General features: G+C 32.8%; 1 protein-coding gene across 48 annotated transcripts in view; it reads right to left on the bottom strand.

The window, feature by feature from the left end:
• Rims2 (regulating synaptic membrane exocytosis 2) overlaps window positions 1–23995 on the bottom strand; it is a 573766-nt gene that overhangs the window by 211649 nt on the left and 338122 nt on the right. For all 48 annotated transcript variants that reach the window (XM_074068988.1, XM_074068974.1, XM_074068978.1 and 45 more), the window contains one exon: window positions 2691–2759. In XM_074068988.1, the coding sequence (XP_073925089.1) occupies window positions 2691–2759 (69 nt within the window). The remainder of the gene's footprint in view (window positions 1–2690; window positions 2760–23995) is intronic.

The raw sequence follows: 23995 nt of genomic DNA, 5'->3' as shown, positions 1-23995 counted from the left end.
AATTGGTGTGTACAGAGAGGGAAGAAAACAGAAGGAATTTGAAGGTTGTAGAAAACCAGCAGTTTATGTAGAAAAGCAGTGGGAAAACAAACAGGAAAGATAAGTTTGATCCAAGCAGTACACTGCTAAAACATCAGGGGATTTGAAATGAAGGCGAGATGCTGCACATTGCTGAGTGGGAAGTGATATTACTACCATCACTATTACCTTCACACTCAGTATAAATATTAGTAATTGAACTTTCATTCTACTGGGAGCTCTGCTAGGCCCCTTACAAAATGTTCTGCTAGATTTGTCTCAGAAGTAATTTAGGGGCTCAGCCGTCAAACATGTACTTAGCATGCAAAAGGCCCTAGGTTCAATTACCACCAATAAATAAACAGAAATAATTCAGAAACACTATAGGTTCATATGTGATTTTTCCCAGCAGCCAGAGCTGGTCTGACTGTAGGCCAGGGGACTGTTCTTTTGTGCCTCTCTGTTAGTCAGTCACTGCTCTGAAGACTACCAGACTACCAGTGGATGGCGGACAGCTGTGAATAGTGAGCAACCAAAGCTCACAGTAGCTGAGAATGCTGTATATCTGTATACACACACACACAAAAGCACACATGCACAAAAGGGTAAAATTTTTAGATATGCTTATGTTATGGTTTGAATATGAAATGTTCCCTACAGGCTCCTGTGTTAAAATTTACATCTGCAGATGATGGTGCTATCTTAGGAGGTTCTAGAAACTTTAGAAAGAGGGCTAGCAGGAAGAAGTAGGTCATGAGGGAGGATCTTTGGAATTTCCTTGTCCCTGGCTCCTTCCTGTCTTCCTCTCTCTGCTTCCTGGTTGCCAGAATGTGAGCTGCTATGCCTAACCTTGCCCTAATTGACAGGACAGACTGAATCCTCTGAAACTGTGAACTAAAAAAAAGGTCTTTCCTCCCTTTAGTTGTTCTCTCAGGTATTTTGGTCACAGGGACACATAGTAACTAATAAAACTTACTTACACACCAAATCTTTTATATATACTTACATAGAGGGAAAAACATATACATAATCACACACATATACATACATACAAGTGTTTAAGAATACTTATATTTAAGTGAAATAAATAGTAGTGATACAAGGGACAGGAGGAAGGAATTAGTATGGTTTTGCTATGATAAGACATACCACCTGTAAAGTACTATTTGAAAGTGGTTTTGCATCAGTTAAAAACATATATTGCAAACTATAGTGTACCTACCATAAGAAATTTTTTAAATAGCGTAACTTACATGTGAAGGAAGAAAAAATGAGATTATATAAAATGCTCACCTGAAACCATAAAAAAAGGAAAAAGAATAAAAGACAAAAACAGAAAGAAAGAACAAAAACAACAAATAGAAAATACTAACAAATATGGTAGATGTTAATCCAACTATATCAATAAGGTCTGTGAAGGATAATAGTCTAAATGTTCTATTAAAAGACAGATTGTCAGAGAAGATCTTCCAGGAACTAATAATTGATTACAGCAAAGTTATATATACAAAGTTGAAACACCAAAGCCAATCAATCATTTTCCTTTGTGCAGCAATGATCAACTGGAGTCTGAAATGAAAAAATACAGCACACCCTTTGACAATGGAATACTTAGGTATAATCTAGCAAAAAAAAGGACAGGTTGTATAAGAGGAAAACAATAAAATTGAGTAATGACATCAAAAAAAGCTAAATAAATGGAGAGGTATTTCAACTTCACAGATAGATTCAACATTGTCAAGATGTTAGTTTTTCTAAATTGATCTGTAGACTCAAGCAATCTTAATAAAAATTCCAGCACAATGTATTATACATATTGACAAGTTGATTATAAGATTTATATGGAGAGACAAAAGACAGAATAGCCAACACAATTCTGAAGAGAAAATCAAAGGCGGAGGACAGATTACCACCACTACACAACTTATTATAAAGCTAAAATAATCAGAAGGTTGTGGTGTTGAGCAAAGAACAAACAAATAAAGGAACAGAAGAGACAGCTGGGAAATAAACCAACACAACAATTTTACAGAAAATATAATATTTGAATAGTATGGTAATAATTAAATTATTTGATAAACTACTGCTAGAACAATTTATTCTATTAAAGCTATTGGTGGAACTTAAAAAGGCCATGAAGAAAAGAGACTGTAAGGAAAACATTTAACAAAATTAGTATTTGAGTGTTCAGGTTTTAGTTATAATTTGCATGTCAATGTAATTGCTATATCATATATTAAATTGATGAGCTATTAAAAGAAGTGACAATACCAGGATCCTGATTTTGATGTTAATAAAAATATAAAGATCCATTCAAATTTCTAATAGTGAAAGAATGCAAGGAATGTTAAACATATTATTAAAATATGTATACGTATGATAAAATACTCATGTCTCAAAATCACATGGGATTTCAAAACAGCAAAATATAGGACACTGCTTAAGTTTGTTCTCTTCAATGTTTATTAAGTGATTCACCAGATAGTCTTTGATAGGCAAAAATATAATAGTAATCATAGTAAAAATGTATTTTATTCGTTATGTAGAAACATAAAGAACACAGGGATTACAAGCAGGAAGCCAGAGCACCTGGCATATTCATTTATTTTAATGCTAAATAATGATGAATTATCCTCCCCTGCAAATACTATAAAAAACTCTAAAATTCTTACCTGATACTACACCAATTCCATCATCACAGTCATAGTCGGAGACTTCACTATCACTTATTCTTTTTGACCCTAAGTAACAAAGACAGCAATAATTAAAATGGATGATAGTTTAAGGACAAAAAAAAAGCCTTCAAAACCCTGAAAAATAAATGAAAGGATTCTAAATGAAATACTTGGGGACAAAAGATAGAGAGAGAAGGAAAGTCATTATGACTTGCTTTCACACACATTCTGGGATGTGAGCATATGAATGGTGAGGAGTTAACAACTTGGGTAGTAATTATTCTAGATCTGTACGTTTCTAAATGCCTGAAAGCTTGGAATAATAGTAAGTAAAAAATAAGTGTGTACAGTATTAGAGGTCCATTGAGAAAGACTACTGGTAAATTAGTATTACTTGCTTTTGTACAAAGACATGTAAGTCTAGGTAAATTTCAAGATGATATGTTATTTTCAAAAGCATTAGTGTACCTTTCTTAATATACATGACTAAATTGGGTATATTCAATTATTTTTAATGCTCATGGAGAAATGGAATTCAGAAAAGTAAACTGACTCAAGACTTCTTACACTTCCTTTTCTCACTATTTATTTTAGCTGTTTCTCTATAGATTTCTGAAGGCAAGAAATAAATCATGCATAAAATCTATGCATCTAAATTCTGAATTGTACTATGTGTTCTAAGAAAAATCTAACACCACTAACAGTTATTATAATTTAAAAATGTCATCTGTGTATTTTCCCTTCCAAAGCTAGTCTATAACGAATTTTTAAAATGTTAATTCCAATATGGAAAAAATAGCATCAAACTGAATCAACTAGAGTTTTGATGGCTGAAGCAGTTATGACTTCAATCTTTTATGAGCTATATCATACGAAAATAAATGTATGATAATTTAATTTTTAGTGTTTTTTCTCCTATATGTATCTTGGGAATGGACAACACCCCACAATAGAATCTTCTATTAAAGCACTGTTTTCCTTCTGCAATACCAGAAAACAGTCAATGTTGAACAAAGACAATGCTTTTATATTTAAAAATGTCTTGGTTTGTTTTTCTCTTACACTATACATTATTCATCAAATAAAGGAAACTCAGTTTTATCAGAAAATAAATGTACTAGGTATGAGCACCAAGAGCTCATTATGCAGACAGGGGCCAAAGCAAAGATAATCAAAATGTTCCAGAAATGCCTTCCAACATTTGCAACCCACTCTTACAAATGTCTTATAATTTTTTTTCTTTTGTTTGTATATTTGATTGCTTTAATCCCTGCCTTTTTAGGGGAGGGAAAGTCTTGTTACCAGCTACAAGTCTCATTTTCTCCTTTTACTGGTAGGAAGAAGACACCTTGTAATTTTAATCACATGGTCCCACCAAATGAACTGTTACTGTTATCTTCCTTTCAAATCCTTATGTCATGGTTGATGGAATGGCTCAAGTGGTAGAGTGCCTGCCTAGCAAGCCTGGGACCCCAAGTTCAAACCCTAGTACTGCCAAAAAAAAAATCCTATGTCATAAAGCTTTAGAAATCATCAAATCATAGGTTTTTATAGCCCCAGTTAATTTTGAAATAAGAATTATCTAACAACTCCCCCAAAAGACTAAGCAGAAAAGGATGTACAAAATTAGAACATACATTTTAAATGGACTTGGGTTAGGTATCACACAGATGGGGCTTTTGAAGAGAGACTTACGAGGGACTTGCTATCCAGTTTATAATAAGGTTTGATTTTTGTCAATGCTAAAGGATGAGGTTAATGGTTGCTGTACTGTACTGGGTACTTTACAGAGCATAAAGATTACAGGCTGTGGTATTAGCCAAAGATCAGATCAAGAATGACACCAGCAGAAGACAAAGTTCATTTTCAAATTATTATGTCATATATAGATTAAAACTCAGTGCAAGGTATTTTCTTCTAGTACTATAAGATATTTATCATATGTAATGTTTTATATTTGTAAAACACCATCAACTAAGTAATGCCTCACAATATCAGAGATGACAGAGCTGGGAAAAGTTGCTTAAAAGTTTCTCTTTTTTTACATTTCAAATTTATAATTTTTAATTAATTCCAGTTTAATCTTTAATTTCTATTTTTAATTTACTTTTTATTTACAATTTACCTAGTAACATAATATTTGACAATACAGTCTATATTATGTCAACTCATTGAAATTTGTTTAATAATGAATTATGGAATAGTATGGTTTTTTTTTTAATGTCTTGTGGACATAACAGAGCAATCTGAACTCACTGTTAGATAAAGAGCATTTCATTTAATCATGAATTAAACTTGGGATTTGTGTTCTTTGATTCTTTTGTATCTCCCAGTGTTTTTTCTTTCTTGACCTGTCAATGATGAAGGAAGAATTATACTGGCATCTCCTTCAAGAGGAATAAATGTGTTAATTTTTCTCTCTAGTGTTATTTTGTGTATATTTAAGTTATTTTCTTTAATACATGCCAGGAGAAAATTATTTCAATAGTTGCAGAGAAACCATTTGAAAAAGTTTAAAACCCACATTCATGATAAATATCTTAGCAACATAGTAAGAAAAGATGATAAAGAACATCTGTCCCCCAAAAAAACAAACCCTCTGGCTAATGACACACTTAATTATAAATATCAAATGCTTTCTCTCTAATACAGAGAACACATAAAGAATGTTCACTTGAGGGATGACACTTCAACTCAACATCTCATTGCATGTTCCAGACAGGGTAACACAACAAGGAAAAGGAGAAAGGTATAGATCACAAAAATTAAAATTCAGAAAGGAGCTATAAAAAACTTACGATGATGAAATATGACTTTAGCAGTATCACAGTATACCTACTCAATATAAAGCGAATTATATTCTTTGGGGAACAGAAATGACCAATTGGTGAATTAATTTTAAAGCTAGTATCATGCATAATACCTCAAATCATGAAATGCTTAAGAATATATCTAACAGAAAATGTGCAAAGCATATTCATTCCAGACTACAAAATATATTCTACATTCACTTCCTAGAGTTGCTGTATAACAAAGTACCAAAACTTGGATTGCTTGAAATGACACAAATATATTGTCCTAGGCAGCAAGCAAGAACCCAAAAATCAAGGTGTCGGGAGGGCTGTGCTCTGTTGGGAATTGTTCCTCATGTCTTCTAGTTTCTGATGTGTTCTGGCAAATCTTGATGGGCCCTCACTTACAGGTGCATCATTTGGTTGCATGGCCTTCTTTTCCCTCTACGTATTCTTACTGTTTTCCCTCTGTGTTGCATGTTTGTCTCTGTGTCCAAATTTCTTCTTTCCATAAATACACAAGTCATATTGGGTTAGGGCCAATCCTAATGACCTTACTTTAACTTGGTTACCTTTGAAAGACCCAATTTACAAATAAGGTCACATTCTGCAGTGCTAGAGGTAGGGGCTTCAATTATCTGTTTTTGAAGGTGTAACTGAACCCAAACAACTGAGAACAAAAAAATCAAGAGTGTTTTTGGCAAACTTGCAAGACGTATATATTGGAATAACATTGTCAGGAAGTTGAGAGAAAATAAAGTGATTTTAGCACACTATATATATGGAATATATATATTATATATATATATAATACATAGCTGAATTCCCCATTAGTAATAAGAAGAAATGAAGATATAGCTAGGAAAACAAAGCCTGTTTCCAATTCTTTACTGAAAAAATAAATTTGGAGCTGGAGATGTAACTCAGTAACACAGAGGGTACTCAGCACATGAGAGGCCCTGGGTTCAATACCCAGCACAAAAGAAAGGGAGAAAGAAAGGAAGGGAAAGAGAAAGGGAGGGAGGGAAGGAGAGAGGAAGGAAGGAAGGAAGGAAGGAAGGAAGGAGGGAAATGCAAAAAACAGTAAAAATTCCGATAAAATCTCAACAAACTGAATAAAATGATCATAATTATAATGATACTAATTTTTAAGGAGAAGTGAAGTTCTGGCAGTAATACGCTAGAAGGTAGAGATGAGGGTGTGAATCAGATCTAAAATTTTTATATGGATGAGGAAAAACGAGAGATGTTAATTATCATTGTTAGGTGCTCATGTTAAAATTTCAAAAACAGTCAGGCACACAGTGGTCCATACCTACAATCCCAGCATCTGAGAAGCTGAGGCAGGAGGGTTGGCCAGTGTGGGCTACATGGGAGACTCTGCCTCAAAAAAACAAAATGACAAACAAAATAAAGGGAAAAAATACAATATAACCAGTGTGTGTGTGTGTGTGTGTGTGTGTGTGTGTGTGTGTGTGAGAGAGAGAGAGAGAGAGAGAGAGAGAGAGAGAGAGAGAGAGTCAGAGAGGGAGAGACACAAAGATTAAAATTAAAAAGCAGAGTATCTAAAATAGTGGTAACATGTTCCAACTTGTTTTAAGAAAGGAAAAATGATACATATGAATGTGTCAGTGCATAGAACATCCTAAAATATACAGAAATTGTATTAGTAGCTCATTCACAGAACTAGATGCTTGAGAAGAAGCGGGAGCCTTTTCACTCTGCGCACTTTTAAATTCAAACATATAAATAAGATATACTGAGAATTGATAAGTTTTGACGACAATTTCATTTTTAGATAAAAAAGAATATTCTCTGTGGGAGCATGTCCTACTCATTCAAGTTGGTCAACCTGACTAACAGATGGTCACCTTCATTGTGACTTTTCAATTTCTCTTTCACTTCCTTCTGGTTTTTAAAGTGGGTCTGATAAAGCAATGTCAGATTTTAGATACTTCTCTCGGGCCTGCTGGAGCACTCTCTGCAGCCTCTTCTAGACCTACACCAAGCACAGCTGCAGATCCATGACAAACGACACCTGTTTTGTCTATGTCACCAACAAAATCAAGGTTAGCTGGAGAGTGAGACAGAAGGAGGTCCCCTGCTCAGCATGCATGTCCCTTCCCAACCCATTTCTGTCCCAGGGAGCCCGCCACACAGATCTTTTTCTCATGAAATCCATATGGTTCTCCCCACATGGACCTTCTGACAGAGCCAGTCTTTGGTTTCACCAACATTCTCACTTGTTTTTCTGTCTTTATTCCATTACTCCCATGCTGATATTCTGATGATTTATTGTCTTTCTTCTGCTTAATTTGGGATTTATTTGTTATTCTTTTTGCAGATTGTTAAGGGAAAGTGGGTCATTGATTTGAGACTTTTATGTTTAAAAGTATAAATTTCTCCATGTGTTCTGCTTCCTTCCTTCCTTCCTTCCTTCCTTTCCTTCTTTTTGTACTAGGAATCAAACACAGGACCACACTTGAGTGAGGTATGCCCTTACTTTTCTTTGAGGCAAGATTTTGCCTCAGAGGTTTTCTATTAGTGATTTCTGGTCTAATTCTATATTGTGGTTAGGAAACATACTTTGTTTTACTTCAATATTTTAAAATTTATTTAGACCATTTTGTCCAGAATAAGGGCCTATCTTAGTAAATACTATTGATGCACTTTAAAAAGAATGTGCATTCTTTCATTAGATTTGTTTCAATTAGGTCAAGCTTATTGTTAGTGTTGTTCAAGTCTTTAACAGTATTCCTGAATTTTCTGTTTACTAATCCTATGAACTAATGAAAAAAATCTGTTCCTAGGATTATATCTATTTCTTTTTTAGATTTATCACTATATTTCTAAAATTCAGGTATAACTTACACCTGTTTGAATAGATAATTCGGTAATTATCAGTAAGCATTAAAAGTTTTGTCAACATTAACACAGTCCAATTTTAAAACATTTGTACCTTTCCAAAGAGATGCCTTACACCCTTTTTAAGTCACTCTCTAGGGCTACCAGCAGCCAGACAACTACCAACATAAGCTGTATATATTTGCAATTTCTGTACATGTTAAATAAATGGAACCATACCACGGCCTTTTGAACATGGCATCTTTGATTGACCATCTAATTTTTAATGTACAACCACATTATAGTATGGGTCTGCACTTTCCTTGTCATAATATACAGTAATTAATTGATTGGATGTGCCATATTTGATTTATCCACTCACTGGCTGAGGGATATTGAGACTACTCCTATTTTTCCACCATTTTGAAAAATGTAGCATTAATATTCACATACATGTTTCTAAAGTAACTTTCATTTTTACCTCTCTTCAGTAAATATACAAGAGTGAAGTGCTAAGTTATATGGTAAATTTATTTTTACCTTCTAAACAAACTACCAAATGGTTTTACAAAGTGGCTGTGCCATTTCCATTGTCAACAGTTGGTTATCATCTGTTACATTTGTTCTAGTGAATGTGAAGGAATAGCTCACTGTGATTATAACTGGTATTCTCCTCATAACTTTTTATTTGGGACAACTCTGCATGTCTCTTTCTGTGCCACTGGAATATCTTCTTCATGAAAACAACTATAAAATCTTTGTCCAGTTATTGATCACCTTATTTGTCTTCTCAATGTTGAGCTCTAATATTTTGGAAGCCAATCTTTGTTGAAATATATGAAGTGCAACTATTTTCTCCCAGCCTCATGTTTGTCTTTTTACCTTCTTCTTTGTTTTTTTTTTCCTGTTTTAGAGACAGTCTCACTGTGTAGCCTAGGCTGGCCTCAACCTCACAATTCTCCTGTCTCCACTGCCCCAACCCAAAGGCTGAGATTACAGTCGCGCACCAAGGACAGCTTTTAAACTTCTTCGTGTTATCTTTAAAATTTACAACCAGTTTTTAAAATTTTGATGAAGACCAATTTATTAGTTTGTGCTTTTATTAATTATATTTTGTGTTGTTTTGAAGAATCACCTGCCTAATCCAAATGGATGATGATTTTCATCTATGTTTCCTTCTAAGACTTTTTCTGGGCTTTTTTTTGCAGCGCCACAAAAACAAAGAAGAAAAGAGGGAGGAGGAGGAAACTCTCATAGCTTTAACGCTACAGTTAGGTGTATGATGTATTTTAAATTAAATTTTGTGTGTGATGAGAGGTCAGATCTCAATTAATCTTTTTGTATGTGTGTATTCAACTCTTCCGGCATCATTAGTTAAAAAGGCAATTTCCCCCACATTATCTTTTCACATCCTTCTTCCCCTTAGTCTTTTGAGACAGAGATTTTCTGTGGGATCTTTGTTGAAAATCAACTGGTCCTACACAGAAAGAGATATTTTGAACTAGGCTGCATTTATATATATATAGGTCTATCATCATGCCAGTATCACAGTATTCACATGGCAGCTATGCAGTTACATACGGAAATCAGGAAATGCAAGTCTCCCAAATTTGTTTTGACTGTTTTGTACTCCTATATGACTTTTAAGATAAACATATTGACTTCAGCAAAAACAAAATCCTTCTTAGATTTTGATAACGTATTGAATTTGTAGGCCAATTTGGGTGGAAATTGTCCTTTTAATAATACTGAAACTCCCTATTCATGAATGTGGAGTATCTCTCCATTAATTTAGATGGTCCTTTCATTTCCCTTGGCAATGTTTTGTGACTTTTCAATGTATAATTTTGTACTTTTTTTGTAAAATTTATTCTTGTTTTTATTTTTGATTCTATTATGAAATCATTTTCTTAATTCCTTTTTCAAAAGGTTACTAGCTAATATATGAAACAAGGTAGATGCTTGTATATTATTCATGTATCTTGGGAGCTTGTTTATCAGTTCTAGTAATTTTTTGTGGAATCTTTACAATGTTGAGTAGATTGTCCATATAGTCACTTAGGTTTAGGCGGTTGAGAGTCTTGTTAAAGTCTGTAACCTTCATAATTTTCTGTATAGTACAGAGCAACTATTGCTGAAATGGGGTCATTAAAATAACTATAGTTATTTAATTTACCATTTTGCCCTTCATTTTTGCCTCATGAATTTAAGGCTTGTCTTCATGTTTTATAATCATTCTGTCTTTGGAGTGATTTGAACATTTCATCATCACCCAATGCTCTCTTTCTCACTAGGAACATATTTTCCTTAAGGACCATTCTGATATTAGCAGACCTGCTACAGATTTCACCCGGTTTATGTTCCCACTCTGTATCTTTTTGCATGCTTTTACTTTTAAACTTGCTGTCTTCAAATTTAAACCGTGTCTTCGAAGCCACATAAGATGAAGACTTTTTCATTTTTAACCAGTCCAACAATTTCTCTAATTTTTCTCATCATGAATTTGAAGCTCTATTTTTCAGGTTCTTAGATGTTTAGGATTATTCTTTTGATCAATTTGCATTATTGTTACTATTGTTGTTACTGTATGTTTTAATTTCAAACAGTGTAATTTTCATTTCCAGATGCTTGATTTGAGCTGTTTTGCATCTCTCATGTTAACATTACATTTCTCATAGCTATTTAATATCCTTATCTATTAATTATAATATCTGAGCCAATTCTTACTTAGGTTTGGGGGGTTTGTTTGTATTTGGATTTATTTGGCTTCTATTTACTTGTTGTATTGTTTCTGAGACAGGGTATTGCTTGTAGCCTAACTCAGCATCCTCTTTGAGTTCTGGGACTGTAGGACTGTCTTAGGCCCAACCTCCCCGTCGCCCAACCTGGACATTTTCTAACAGATGCAGTCATTGTGTATGTTACAATGTTAATGTTGAATGTTTTTGTATTCCTATAAATATCTTGAGTTTTTGTCTGCATATAGTTGGATATATATAAAATCATGATCTTTCAACTCTATTTTAGGACTTTTTATGTGGTATTGCATTCAGTCTTGGGCTGATTATTCAGTACTACTTAGGCCAGAGATGTCTGTATACTCATTAGGCACTATTGTTGGGCCCTGTGGCCTCAAATCTTTTTGGGTGCTTCTTTCCCTAGCATTAGGTGGATTCCTCACATTCAATACTCAGCTGAATACAATAGGGGGATCCTCTGCAGGCCTTTGGTGTACTCTCCTTTACAGTTCTCTCCTTTCCAGTATGCTGTTCTGGGAGCTGAAGGTGCTTTGGTGTACCTGAACTCTTAGCTTCATCTTCGTGACTTATGATGTTCACAGGCTCCATCTGGGTTCCTTACACTTGTGATAGGGCCAGGAAGCCTTCCCCAAATAGCAAATTAGGGTGATTTTAGGACGTAACTCATTTGTTTTCTTCTTTTGGTGATTACCGTTTTTAATTTGATGTTCAGTATTCTTTAAGCAATTACTTAACATACTATGTCCATTTTAAAATTTTGCTTGAGGTGGCAAGGCAAATTCATCTTTGATAGATTTCAAACTTTAGTATGCCATTCTTGAGGCATTTTATAATTACTTCCTAATTATTCCTAAATTATCTTAAAAATATAAAAATTTGTTGGGCTAAACATATTAATTAAAATTGTCAAAACTGAAGCAAGTAAAGGGAAGAGTTAAGAATTTAACATCAACTTATAATAAGTATCTAAGCATATCCTCTGTAAACATGTGACATTAAAAGTCATGAGACAACTAAGGCTATTCAGTATTAACTTGGAATATATGACAAAATTGCTTAAATAGTGGAAACTGCAAATAATCACTGTGGTTTTAATTATGCTTTAATTCAGCATGTTTAGGACTTTTAACACCAGCCCTTCCTAAGACAGAAAAAAATTTAAATTACATCCATTAAATTTAATTTTTTTTAAACAGTATACATGACACAGCATATACTAAACATTCTTCACTGAAGAAATAATACCATACTAAAGGAGACAACATTACACATACTGAATTCATACATCACTATATTGCAACAAATTAATTTTAATATCAAAATAATCACGATGCAAACAAGAAAATGCTGGAAAATGCCTAGAGGCAGAAAAGGGAAGCCACCAACACACTGATCAGGAATTTAGTATATGCACAACAGCAAACAAGCACAAAAGAACAATATTGGTTAGAGTGCATATGAATAGTGTGCGTGCTGAATTTACCTGAGTCATATGAACAAAAGGCTTTATCTGAAAAAATGTTAGAGTAACGTCAAAATACATTTAAAAACCTTTACATATAATAGGAATGTTGCGATCTAATTTCTAATGTTTAGAATATATAGTTTGGCACTATTATTTTAAAATATTAAAGATGTACTAATTCAGAATTAAATAAGATGGAAAATTCATCACATCTGAGTTAATAAACAATTAAAAATAGATATGTTAACAGAAATTATGTTAATAAAAACTTAGATTAAATATAAGAATTGTGGGCTAAGAGGGCAGAAATTAGTAAAAAGTGCTGCAAATTTAAATCAAAAGAACCTTAGAAAACAACCATTCATTTTAAGGGCTGGAATTGTAGCCAAGTCTGCACCTAGCTCATCTGGGCAAAACTCTGAATTCAATTACCAATACTGCAATTGAATAAAACAAACAAAACCAGAAAAGCAGCTCTTATTTTAGAATTCCTGATTTCTAGAAAAAACTTATTTGAAAATTGATTTCCTTTTAGGACGAGTCAAACTTCCAAAATTTATAATAGCTATCAAAAAATAAAACATGATATTCACAGATTATGAAAGAAGCTTATTTTACAATGTTGAATTAAAAGTTTTTCTTCATAAGTAAAGTTAGGCTCAGAAGGTAAAAAATCACATGTTCTCCTTCATATGTGGATTATAAACCTAAAACAAATGCAGTAATGTTATTGAACATGGGTCACACACTAAGGGGACAATGTATGGGAGGAATAGGGAAAGGGAAGGAAACCTAAGACTTGAATGTGGTTGATGTGTTCAATGTAGAAGAGCAAATAAAATAATGTAAAACTGGCAGAGGCCACTATGGGAAAGGGACCAGGAAGTAGTGAAGAGGTCAGGTAGAGATGAATCAATGCAGGTTGTAATACACAAGTGCATGGAAGCAATGCTAGGAATCTCTCTGTATAGCTATCTTTATCTCAAACTAGCAAAAATGCCATGTTTTTCTTACTATCTCTTCTGTCTTCTCTTCAATAAAATTGAAGAACTGGTTCTGTCTGGAAGAGCAGGGGTGGCAAACAATGTATACACAAGTAAGTAAATGTAAAAACAATAAAACAAAACAAAATTAGGTTTTAAAATACTCATGAAATTATTCTGAACACCATTTAACAAATGAAGAAATAGTATTTTTGCCATAATCTCATAAAATTTGTCTGTTTCACTACCAACCTATACAGCAGTGGAATTATATAAAGTCTTTTGGGGGAAAAAAAAAAGCCCGTTATTATGCTCACCTATTACATAAAGATGCAAAAACATTTCTTAAAGAGTGAGGTATGAAACTGAAGAAATTAGAGTAAAAATGCTGGACTTAAACAATTTTTTAAGTACCAGGACATATTTTTATTAATTAAGATAAACTCAATAACTAGACTAAATTAGGATTAAAGTAACAACAACAACAAAAAAGCCAACACAAATTATAATTATCAGAATTGATCAATACTTATTTTTGTTAAATTATCAGATCTCAAACTTATTTTCCTATTTAAAACATATTTAATATATTTATCTATACATTTTAAAAACCAATTGAGTCCTTAAATGAGCTTTCTTCTATTGTTTTAATATAGAGCACAGTTAAATACTCACTTATGTTTTTCTAGTCCTTTAATATTTACATTTTTTACATTTAAATTTTGTTAAAAATGAAATTAACTTTGATGTAAAAAGCATTGGTGTGTTGGTGAAAGTTTAACAACTGTTTCTATGGATAAAACACAGCCTTGACTTATGGTTACCAATTTCTGTAACTTAAAACAGTCCAATATGATCAACTGAAAGCTACCAATTAAATACCCCTGTAGGGGAAGGGAGAAGAAGACACAGCTGACTTCAGCTGTCGTTCACGGGCATAGTAACTGTCCATCATGCTGAAATCACACTGTAACGGGATGCACTGACCCTGGCTGAGGACACAAAAATATTCTGAAATATAAAAGACTATCTAGGATTCAAACTGTCAAAAACTGTTTTACATCGAAAAGCAAGTAACCTTTCTTCAAACAATGAAGAATCACATTAACCAAAAAGTAAAGAAAACAAAAATAAGAAAAGTGATACAATTCTAATAATCTTCCTAAATTAGTAAAAAAGAATACAGAGTCATATGAAGAAAAACTGTTTGTACCATCGATAGAGAACACATGTTAAGTAACTGATACTACAAAATGGTCAGAAGTAATCACAAGGTATGTAGCCCAAAATTGTAGGAAAAATATAATAAAAGTATACTACAACTTAATGAGTAAAAACATTACCTTAAAATAAATCTAATAACTATGATGTATTTAATTTTAAATTATATCAGTGAATAATTATATAACATTATTTCATTAAGCAAAAACATTAAACATAGTGGTAAATCTGTAAAATCTATTTTAAAAGAGAATTTTACATGCAGAAATGTTTTCTCGGCAATATTTATTCTTAGGATTTAGTAGTTTTAAGATTCTTCATATGCATTTTTGTAGCATGTTAAATGTCATTTCTTAAAATATGTAGAATGAGAATATTTGTACTCATACTGATTTGCCCATATACTCAAAATACATGCTAATATAACACATTCCAAACCTGGATTTTAGAATGGACATATGTGTATAGTAAAAGTTTCTCTTGTGTCCTTACTTTATGTTTTTCTGTGATTTATGTTTATCATCAACTATAAATCATGAACCTTCATTTTTGGAAACAGTGTTTCCACATATAAAGTGTGTATCAATAAAGTTAAGTATATGTCCATATTGTCTTTGTTTAGAATACCAACATACATGTATAATTTCAGCCCCTTTATGCATTTTGAATAGTCTGAACATTACTGCTTCATTACAGGTTTAACTGATCTAAGCTCGCATGCCTTTTATATTCCAAAGGTGGTGTTCAAGAAACACCTGTTCTTAAGCAGCCCCAGAGTGTTTTAAGTCACCTATATTGCTATGTTAGTTTTAAAGTGAGAGGTACTCCCACGTGATTTTCTTTTTATTAATTTTATCTAATTAATGTGTCCTTAAAATAGAACATTAAGTGAAATCATCACTACATCAGTAAGTCTTAAGTGGTTGTCACTGTGGTGTTTACAGCAAGATATTTTAATGAGTTTGAGATTAGGTAGACAAAATACTATACCATTTCTCAATATTAGGAAAATATCAACACTAAACTCAACTTATTAAAAATAAGAAAACAAAAGACCCTAAACTTTCAAGCTGTAGCTCTCCTCCAACAGATATTATAAAATATCTATTATGTTATACCTATAAGTGAAATAAGAGAGAAGTGTGTGTTTATGTGAAGAATATAGTTCTGTTGTCTTTGTAAAGTAAAAAGTTTTGTTTGTATTAAAAATTCAAAATTATAAAAAAAGTTTTTAAATGAAAATAAAAGGTGAGGTATCAAAATATTTCAACCTATTAACAAGTTATTTTTCTTATAGGAATTTTAATGTGAAACATTGAAAATATATTTCAGCAATATGCATGTATAGCAGATATTTTAAACTACATACATAGATATGTGTGTGTGTGTGTGTGTGTAAAATTCTCACTGCAACGGTGGAAATTGTTGGAAGGGATTTCAATAAGGGGGAGTATGTAGTAATTTATATATTGTGATATTTACCAATTGGAGACTGAATAGCCATGACCCACTGAGAAGACAGGTAGTTGTTTATATTTATAGTATAATATGGAGCTCCTTTAATCCCAGAAAGCACTTTTTTTTTCAGCATGCACACATCTCAGAGAGATATTAATCATGTTAACATACTATTGTGGTATCTGTTTCAGACTCGTGCCCTCAGTTCTTAATATAAAAATGATAAGTGTCCTAATCTTTAGTTTGACATTCAATGCTCTACAATAAATCTCACCATACTATCCAAATTTTATATCTTTATTCTCACAAATTTACTATTTCCTTTCCATAGTTCCATTTAATGCAATCCAACAGTTTCTTTTCAGACCTGGCTAAAATGTTCATCATACGTGTATCATTCTTTCATACTATAAATCACTAACATGCCACATATACTTATAACTTTAATTTTATGCCTCTAGTTCCTACAATGGATTAAAAGATCACCCAAAATTCAAGATTGCATATGGCGTGATCATGAGCTGGGATACAAATTATGTTTTATTATCCTTGTATTTTTCCTTACCACTTTTGGGTTTCATTATTAAGCCACAAAGAAGATTTTGTCATTTGCAGGTAAATGGATGGAACTGAGAACTTAAGTGAAGTTAGTCAAGCTCAGAAGGCCAAAAGCTGCATGTTCTCCCTCATATGTGGAATATAGACCTAACACAAATACAGCAATACTATGAAACACTGGTCACACTAAGGAGAGGTCACACATGGGAGGGGTAGGGTAAAAGAAGGAAACTAAGAACTTCAATATGGATCATATACTCTCTATATAAGAATGAATATAGAAATAACTGGCTGAAACCACCATAAGAAAGGAACTAAGGTAGAATGTAGATAATTAAAGGAGATAAAGGGGTATAACACAGATTCATGAAAATACCACAAGGAAATTCCCTAGATAGCTCCCTTCATCTCAAACAAACAAACAAACAAAAACCTGTCATGTTTTTCTTTTTCTTTTTTCTTTTTTGCAAAATCAGAAGAACAGGAGGGCGGAACAGGTCTTGCCAGGGAAGGTGGGGTTTTATACCAGTGAGAGGGGGAAGGTGGTGGGGACAGGTGTTAGGATGGTAAATACAGTGCAAAAAATGTGTTCACAGGCATGTAAATGCAATAATGATATCTATTGTAACTATTTCCATGAATCAGGGGAAGGAAGAATAAAGGGAAGCAGTGGAGGGGTGAATTCAAGTATGATATAGTCGATACATTGTAAGAACCTTTGTAAATGGCACAATGGACCTCCACCCAGCACATCAATAATCAAAAAATAAATAATAAGATCTATGTTGCAGGATTGAAAACAAAATGACTATTTTCATAACTCTAGATTTATTTATTAACGAGATTACACTAGAGGAGGGAATGAGATTGTGCTAGAGTGGAGAGAGGGAAGAACGACATTATTTTAGAAGGAAGAACAGAAGACAGACACTGCTAACATTAATAAGGAGACGATGGTTAGAAAGTCTTGTGATTATAATGGAGTCAGTCTTTAAAACCTTTGCAAAGTCCAGCAATATTTTAGGACCTCATGATACAGGCAGCAAGTCTAAATACTGAGCACCAGAGCTGCCAGAATTACGAGAAATTATTATCATGCTTGGACCTGGCTTCAAGTTACCATTGCACACTGGAAATGCCAATAAAGATCAGTAAGAATTAGTAATTAGGGAGCTTCATTGAATGTTCTGTTTCCTAGGCTTCCTAGAACCTCTGTTGAGAGGCTGGAGTAAAGAGGAGTAATGAGGAGTTGATAATTATTAGCCTGGAAACAAAGTACCTCAAAATCTTATTAAATATAATTTTTGAAAAAGAGTGCAATTCATAGGCAAGTTTCTTAATAAGAGTTATGTCTGCTACCTAAGTTAATAAATCTTTGGATCAAGTATAGTATCAAACACAATAAACAACAGATACTTAAATATTTGTTGATGTTATTAAAGCAAGGTAGATTTCAAATAAAAGCTAGATAGGAGAAAAGAGGACAAACTAAAAACAAATTATACTATGAAAAATATTAAGCAACATTTTACGTAAAATTAAATTAAATGTAAATACATGAATTACCAGATAAGTATTTACAGAATGAATTAAGAAAACCAAGCTTAGGGTCTGGGAATGTAGTTCAGAGGTAGTGAACTTGCCAAGCTTAATCCCTAATGGGGAGGGGAGAGAGAGAGAGAAGAAAGAGAAAAAAGAAGAAAAGGAACCCATAGCTGGAAGATAGCAAACAAACTCTCCAGCCTATGTGATCTATGTGGAGATTTTAACCTATGTCTCTTCACAACCAAGAATCACACAAAAGCTAACAAAAACAGAAAATTTAAACAATGACATGAATAAACCTTGATATACTTGACATATGTAGAATTTGTATACAACTACCATAAAATAGACATTTAAAGAACATTTACCAAAATTGATATATGGGGTATAAAAAGCAGAAAGCTAATTTTTAAGATGACAAGTTGTTCAGAATGATGCTAAACGACAATATACAAATCCCAATAGAAAATCCTAAAAGTTTGAAAATTTACCAGGCTAACGAATGTACCACATTAGAAATCATCTAACTTTCCTACTAAAGAAACAAGGAAAAATGAAAACAATGACATACATTATTAGAAAACAAGTACACAACCTGAAAAGTAAGTGAAACAAAAAGTTCATTGCTCAAAATGACTAATAAAAGTGACAGAGCATTAACAAGTGAGGCCAAGAAAAAAAGAGAGAAATAGCAACTTACCAAAATTGGGGAGAATTAGGCATTTCTAGACATCAAATGGATATTAAGTAGATAGGATATTACTATGAACAATTTTATGCAAATGAAGTGAAATATTAGGAGAAATGTTCAAATTCCAAGAAAAATCCAATAAGGATGACACAGAAAACACACAATTTTGAATAGTTCTAAATCTGGTAGAGAAACTGGAACTGTAATACAAAATTTGAACACAAAGAAATTGCCAACCCAGAAGACTTCAGTGATGAACGCTTCTTGGACCAGGAAACAATGCCAATAATGTACTAATTATTCCAAACAATAGAAAATGTGGTAATACTTGCAAATATTTTTGAGGCCAGTGTTACATTAATACCAAATCTGACAAAATTTTTATAAGAAAGGAATATAAATGATAACTGAAAAAAATGAACAAATGCTAGCAAGGATGTGACAAAAAAAGATGAAAAGACAATCTTTCTCTCGTGTGAATATCTATACAAAAATTCTACAGACAATATTAAGTTGGATATAGCAATGGATAAAATGATAATGTGTCACAGGCTAGCTGAGTTTATTCTAGGAATGCAAGGTTATTTTAACATTTAAAAATCAATGCAATTGACTACATTAATAGAATGAAAAAGAAAAGATGTAGGATTATATCTATATATAGAAAAATGATAATTCTGCATCCATTCACGATTAAAAACTCCTGTTGAAGTAGGAATAAAATAGGCCTTCTAGAATCTCTTATGGTAATACAAAAATCTTAGATGTTAAACATAATGGTGAAATATTTAAAGCTTTCCCAAGGTATAGAGAACAAAACATAGATGCCAACTTCTAATCAACAGTATTACTTTTTCTTATCAACTTTTTGCAGAACCTAGCCTAAACTGTAACAGAGACAAAATCTAGGAAGATATAACAATTTAAAAGAAAAAAAGAATGTCATTATTCATAAGTAAGATGATATTGAACACTAAAATTCAAAAAAATATATGGAAGTTAGGGTTTATTTAATAACAAGAAATAAATTTATTTCTGTTACACCACCATCAATTTAAATAAAATTTCTAAGTACAGCTCTACTAAATATACAAAACCTCTACATTTAAACCCATTAAAATATTTGGCATACTGAAATATGACAGGTTCACAGAAAGGAATTCTCCCCACTCTCTGAAAACCTTTCAGTTTGTCTCAAATTGATCAACAAAATCTGAATCAAAATCCAAGGAGGTTATTTGTGGAAAATCATTATTTGATACTCTATTTGTAAGTCAAGATGTTAAGAATAACATATCTTAAGAAAGAAGAACAAAGCTGAGAAAATGACACTAATGGACATCACAACTTATTATGAAACTACGGCAATTTGAATAATCTGCACAAGAATGGAAACATCATCTGAGTGGGATGACGGTCTGAGCTCAGAAATTTAACCACATGCATGTGGCATTTCCAAGAAATGTGCTGGATCAAGTGTACATCCATCAGGCGAAGACCGAATTTCAATCCCTACATCACACCATATACAAAATCAATTCAAATGAATTATAGATTTAATGACAAGAGCAAAGTAATATTTCAGAAGAAAACAAAAGAGCACATCATCTATATTAAAGAAGCTAAAATGTTGTAAAGAGATCACCAAAACACTAATCCTAAAAAAAGAATTGAAAACTAAAATATATTAATGTTAAAAACTCATGTTGGTTAAAAAAATGTCATTTACAAGTAAAATGGCAAGTCATAGAGTTGCATAAATTTAAAATACAGATATCTAACAAAGAATTCAAGTCTGTACTTACATACAAACAAAATCACTCTTTCAAGTCAATAAAAAGATACAATTCAAAAGAAAAATGGGCATAAATTTGCCATTCTGTTCTGATAGTGTATCTAAATGACTAGTTAATATATGGAAAAGGTTATTCTACAATGCAAATGAAAGCCTTAATGAGATAACACACCACACCTACCTGAATGGGTACTATGAAAAGCACTAAAAACACCAACCACAGACAAAAAGCCCTAAGAAACACAAACTTTCAATGCTGTGAGAAGTACAAATTGGCATAAATGAGGAAACTAAAAATATGTACTGCAGTTGAATATATCATATCCTATATTCCACTACTTGGTATATAACCAGTTCTATTCCTTGCTATATTCTGGGTATATACTTGCTATATATTAACAAACTGTCAACTGCAGAATACCTAAACTGTTTTCTATAAATAGAAAGGAATACAATACAGCAATGAAAATTAATTAGCTGCGATTAGATACCACAAAAATGATGAATCTCATAAATGTACTACTGGGAAGAAAAAAAAGCTACATGTGGGACTGGAGCATGGCTCAAGTGATAGAATGCTTGTCCTGTGTTCAATCCCAATACTGCAACCTCCTCCTACTGTGAAAGAGCAAAATATTGTGCAATTCCATTTCTATAAAATGCACATATTGTGTGTGAGAATTCCATTTATAAGAAGTCCAAAAACAAGAAAAACTATCCTATGGGATATGAAATCAAGATGGTCATTATCTTGTCAGAAGAGATGACTACTTGAGCTTATCAAGAGGGAACTTGGTGCAATGCTGGCAGCATTCTATATCTTGACTTGGGTGCTATTATTTAGTGTGGTTACTGTGTGAAATTCACATATAGAATACAGAAGAGCACTTACTGTGGAATTGAGATGGGTGTGCATATGATGTGTATACATTTCTCATCCTAAGCCATACTTCCTTCAGTAAAAAGTTTACTTAAAACATGTGGTTTTGCTTCTGAGATTGGTTAGCTAATTTATAATCCAACTAGTTCTCCTCCCAATAACAATGATAAACTCTGGACAAAGCATTTCAATCTAAAAAAAATGTTTAAAGACACTAAAACAAATGTAGGCAGAAATCAGAGATAGAACACTGGAAATAAGAAAAATGTCTATTAAATGAGCTTTTCCTAAGGACACCCTGGTTTTGGTTCACTGTACAGGAGAGGTGGGTGAGGCAAACAGCCTCAGTCCAACAAGCCTGTGGAGCAGAAGTCAGAATTCTGGTTTGTCAGAGCAGCAGAACTGAGGAGAGAATCCTAGAAAAAGAGGAGCCAGGAAGTTTCCAAATTTTGGAAACCCCAAATTTGTGTATGAAAGACTGTTAAATCCTTGTCTAGATTGTGAACTGCAGAGGGAAAAAGAACAAACAGCAGAAAACCAGAGCTTACAAAGGAAAAGAGCCACAAGGCGCTCAGAGCAATTTCCTAATTCAAAGGAGACAGCAGTTGAAGGTACATCATTGTAATGTGGGAGTTTAGAAAACATCTTAGACTCTGCCCAGAAAGGACACACCTTACAAAGAAGAATCACAAACTAGAACTACAAACTGCAACCACAGAGAGAAACCAAAGCAGTACTCAGGTGAACTTGCAGTAATTTCCCTGTCTGCTGAAATAAAATGCAACACCTTTACTATCCAGAGTCTCTAAAATGTATAAAACACAAAGTCCAGTATTCAATAAAAATTAGCAGATATATCAGAAGCACAAAATGAATCCATCATCAAGAGGAAAAACAAGATATAAGCAAATGTACAGAAGATTAAAGTGTTGAAACTAGTATATAAAACCTGTAGGATAATTATTACAAATACTTTAAATAATTTACAGTATTATATATACCTGCATACACATTAATATAAATGTCTATATATGTAGATCTACTTCTATACACATAATAAAAGAAGTAAAAGTTCTGAGGGAATTAAAATAACTTGTTAGAAAACAAATGCTAACCTTAAAATTAAAAATAAGATGTCTTTGGACTGGTGAAGTAGCTCAAATGGTACAGTGCCCACCTAGCAAGCATGAAGCCCAGAGTTTAAACCTAGTACTCTTAAAAAAGTAAAATAAAATAAAATTTCTTTGAGGGCTAGGGGAATAACTCAGTGGTAGAGTACATGCCTAGCATGTGTGAAAGCCTGGGTTAGATCCTCTTCACAGCAAGAAAAAAAATTAGGAGATAAATATGAGATATACTGATTCAAAAATAGAGTATCTTTGCATACTGAGGATATAGGTCAGTAGCAAACTGTATGTTTAGCCATGAGGCCCTGGATTCAATCTCCATCACCAAAAAATAAAAATAACAAAAGCCACAAATACAATACATTTAATATGACAGTTCACACTGTGGGTTCACAGGAGATTAGACACTGTAGAATAAAATATCAATGAACTTGAAGGCATGGGAATAAAAATAATCAAAAGTGAGGAGAAAGGAAAATATTTTAAAAAAATAAACAGACTGAACACGTAGAACAATGTCAAGATCTTTAAACTGCAGTCCAAGAAAGAGAGAAGTCATTTTAAGAAATAGTGTCTTAAAAAATTTCTCCAAGTAATCTGAAATCCTGAGGAATCCTTTTTTTTGGCAGTACTGTAGTGGACTGAACATAGGCCCTCCTACCTGGTATGTAAGCTTTCTGCAGCTAAGCCACATCCCAGCCCCTGAGGGATCATATTATGAAGTCATATCTCTTTATCTTCAACCCTGCAACAACATCAATTTGAATTTCCTACCATGATTTGTTCCCATTCACTTTTCTCTGAAAACTCATGCTCCTGAAAATAGAGTAAGTATAATGTTCTGCACTTCAAAAAGTAAAAGTGGTAATAATGTTAAATTTTGCTAAAGAAAGAATTAACATTTGAGAACTCAAAGAGATGAGTGCAGTTGATAAGATGCAAAGAAAAGAATGAAGGGTGAAATTAAAATTTATTGAGATGAGAATGGTTAACAACATTTCAAGTAATAAAGAAGATTTTAAATAACTTCTGTCTTGTTATAAGGGAGACATTTTCCATAAGGCACTATAATTTTAGCTGTATAGGAGTGAATAGTATTCAACAATGAACATGTAAAGATCAAAATCATTTTCCAAAACAATATCTTTATGTTCCGAGAAGGTAATGAATAATGAATGTTTCTC

This window comes from Castor canadensis, chromosome 3 (assembly GCF_047511655.1).
Source record: "Castor canadensis chromosome 3, mCasCan1.hap1v2, whole genome shotgun sequence".
Lineage (NCBI taxonomy): Eukaryota > Metazoa > Chordata > Mammalia > Rodentia > Castoridae > Castor > Castor canadensis.
The sequence above is the reverse complement of the archived record's forward strand: the minus strand, read 5'-3'. Positions and strand labels throughout refer to the sequence as shown.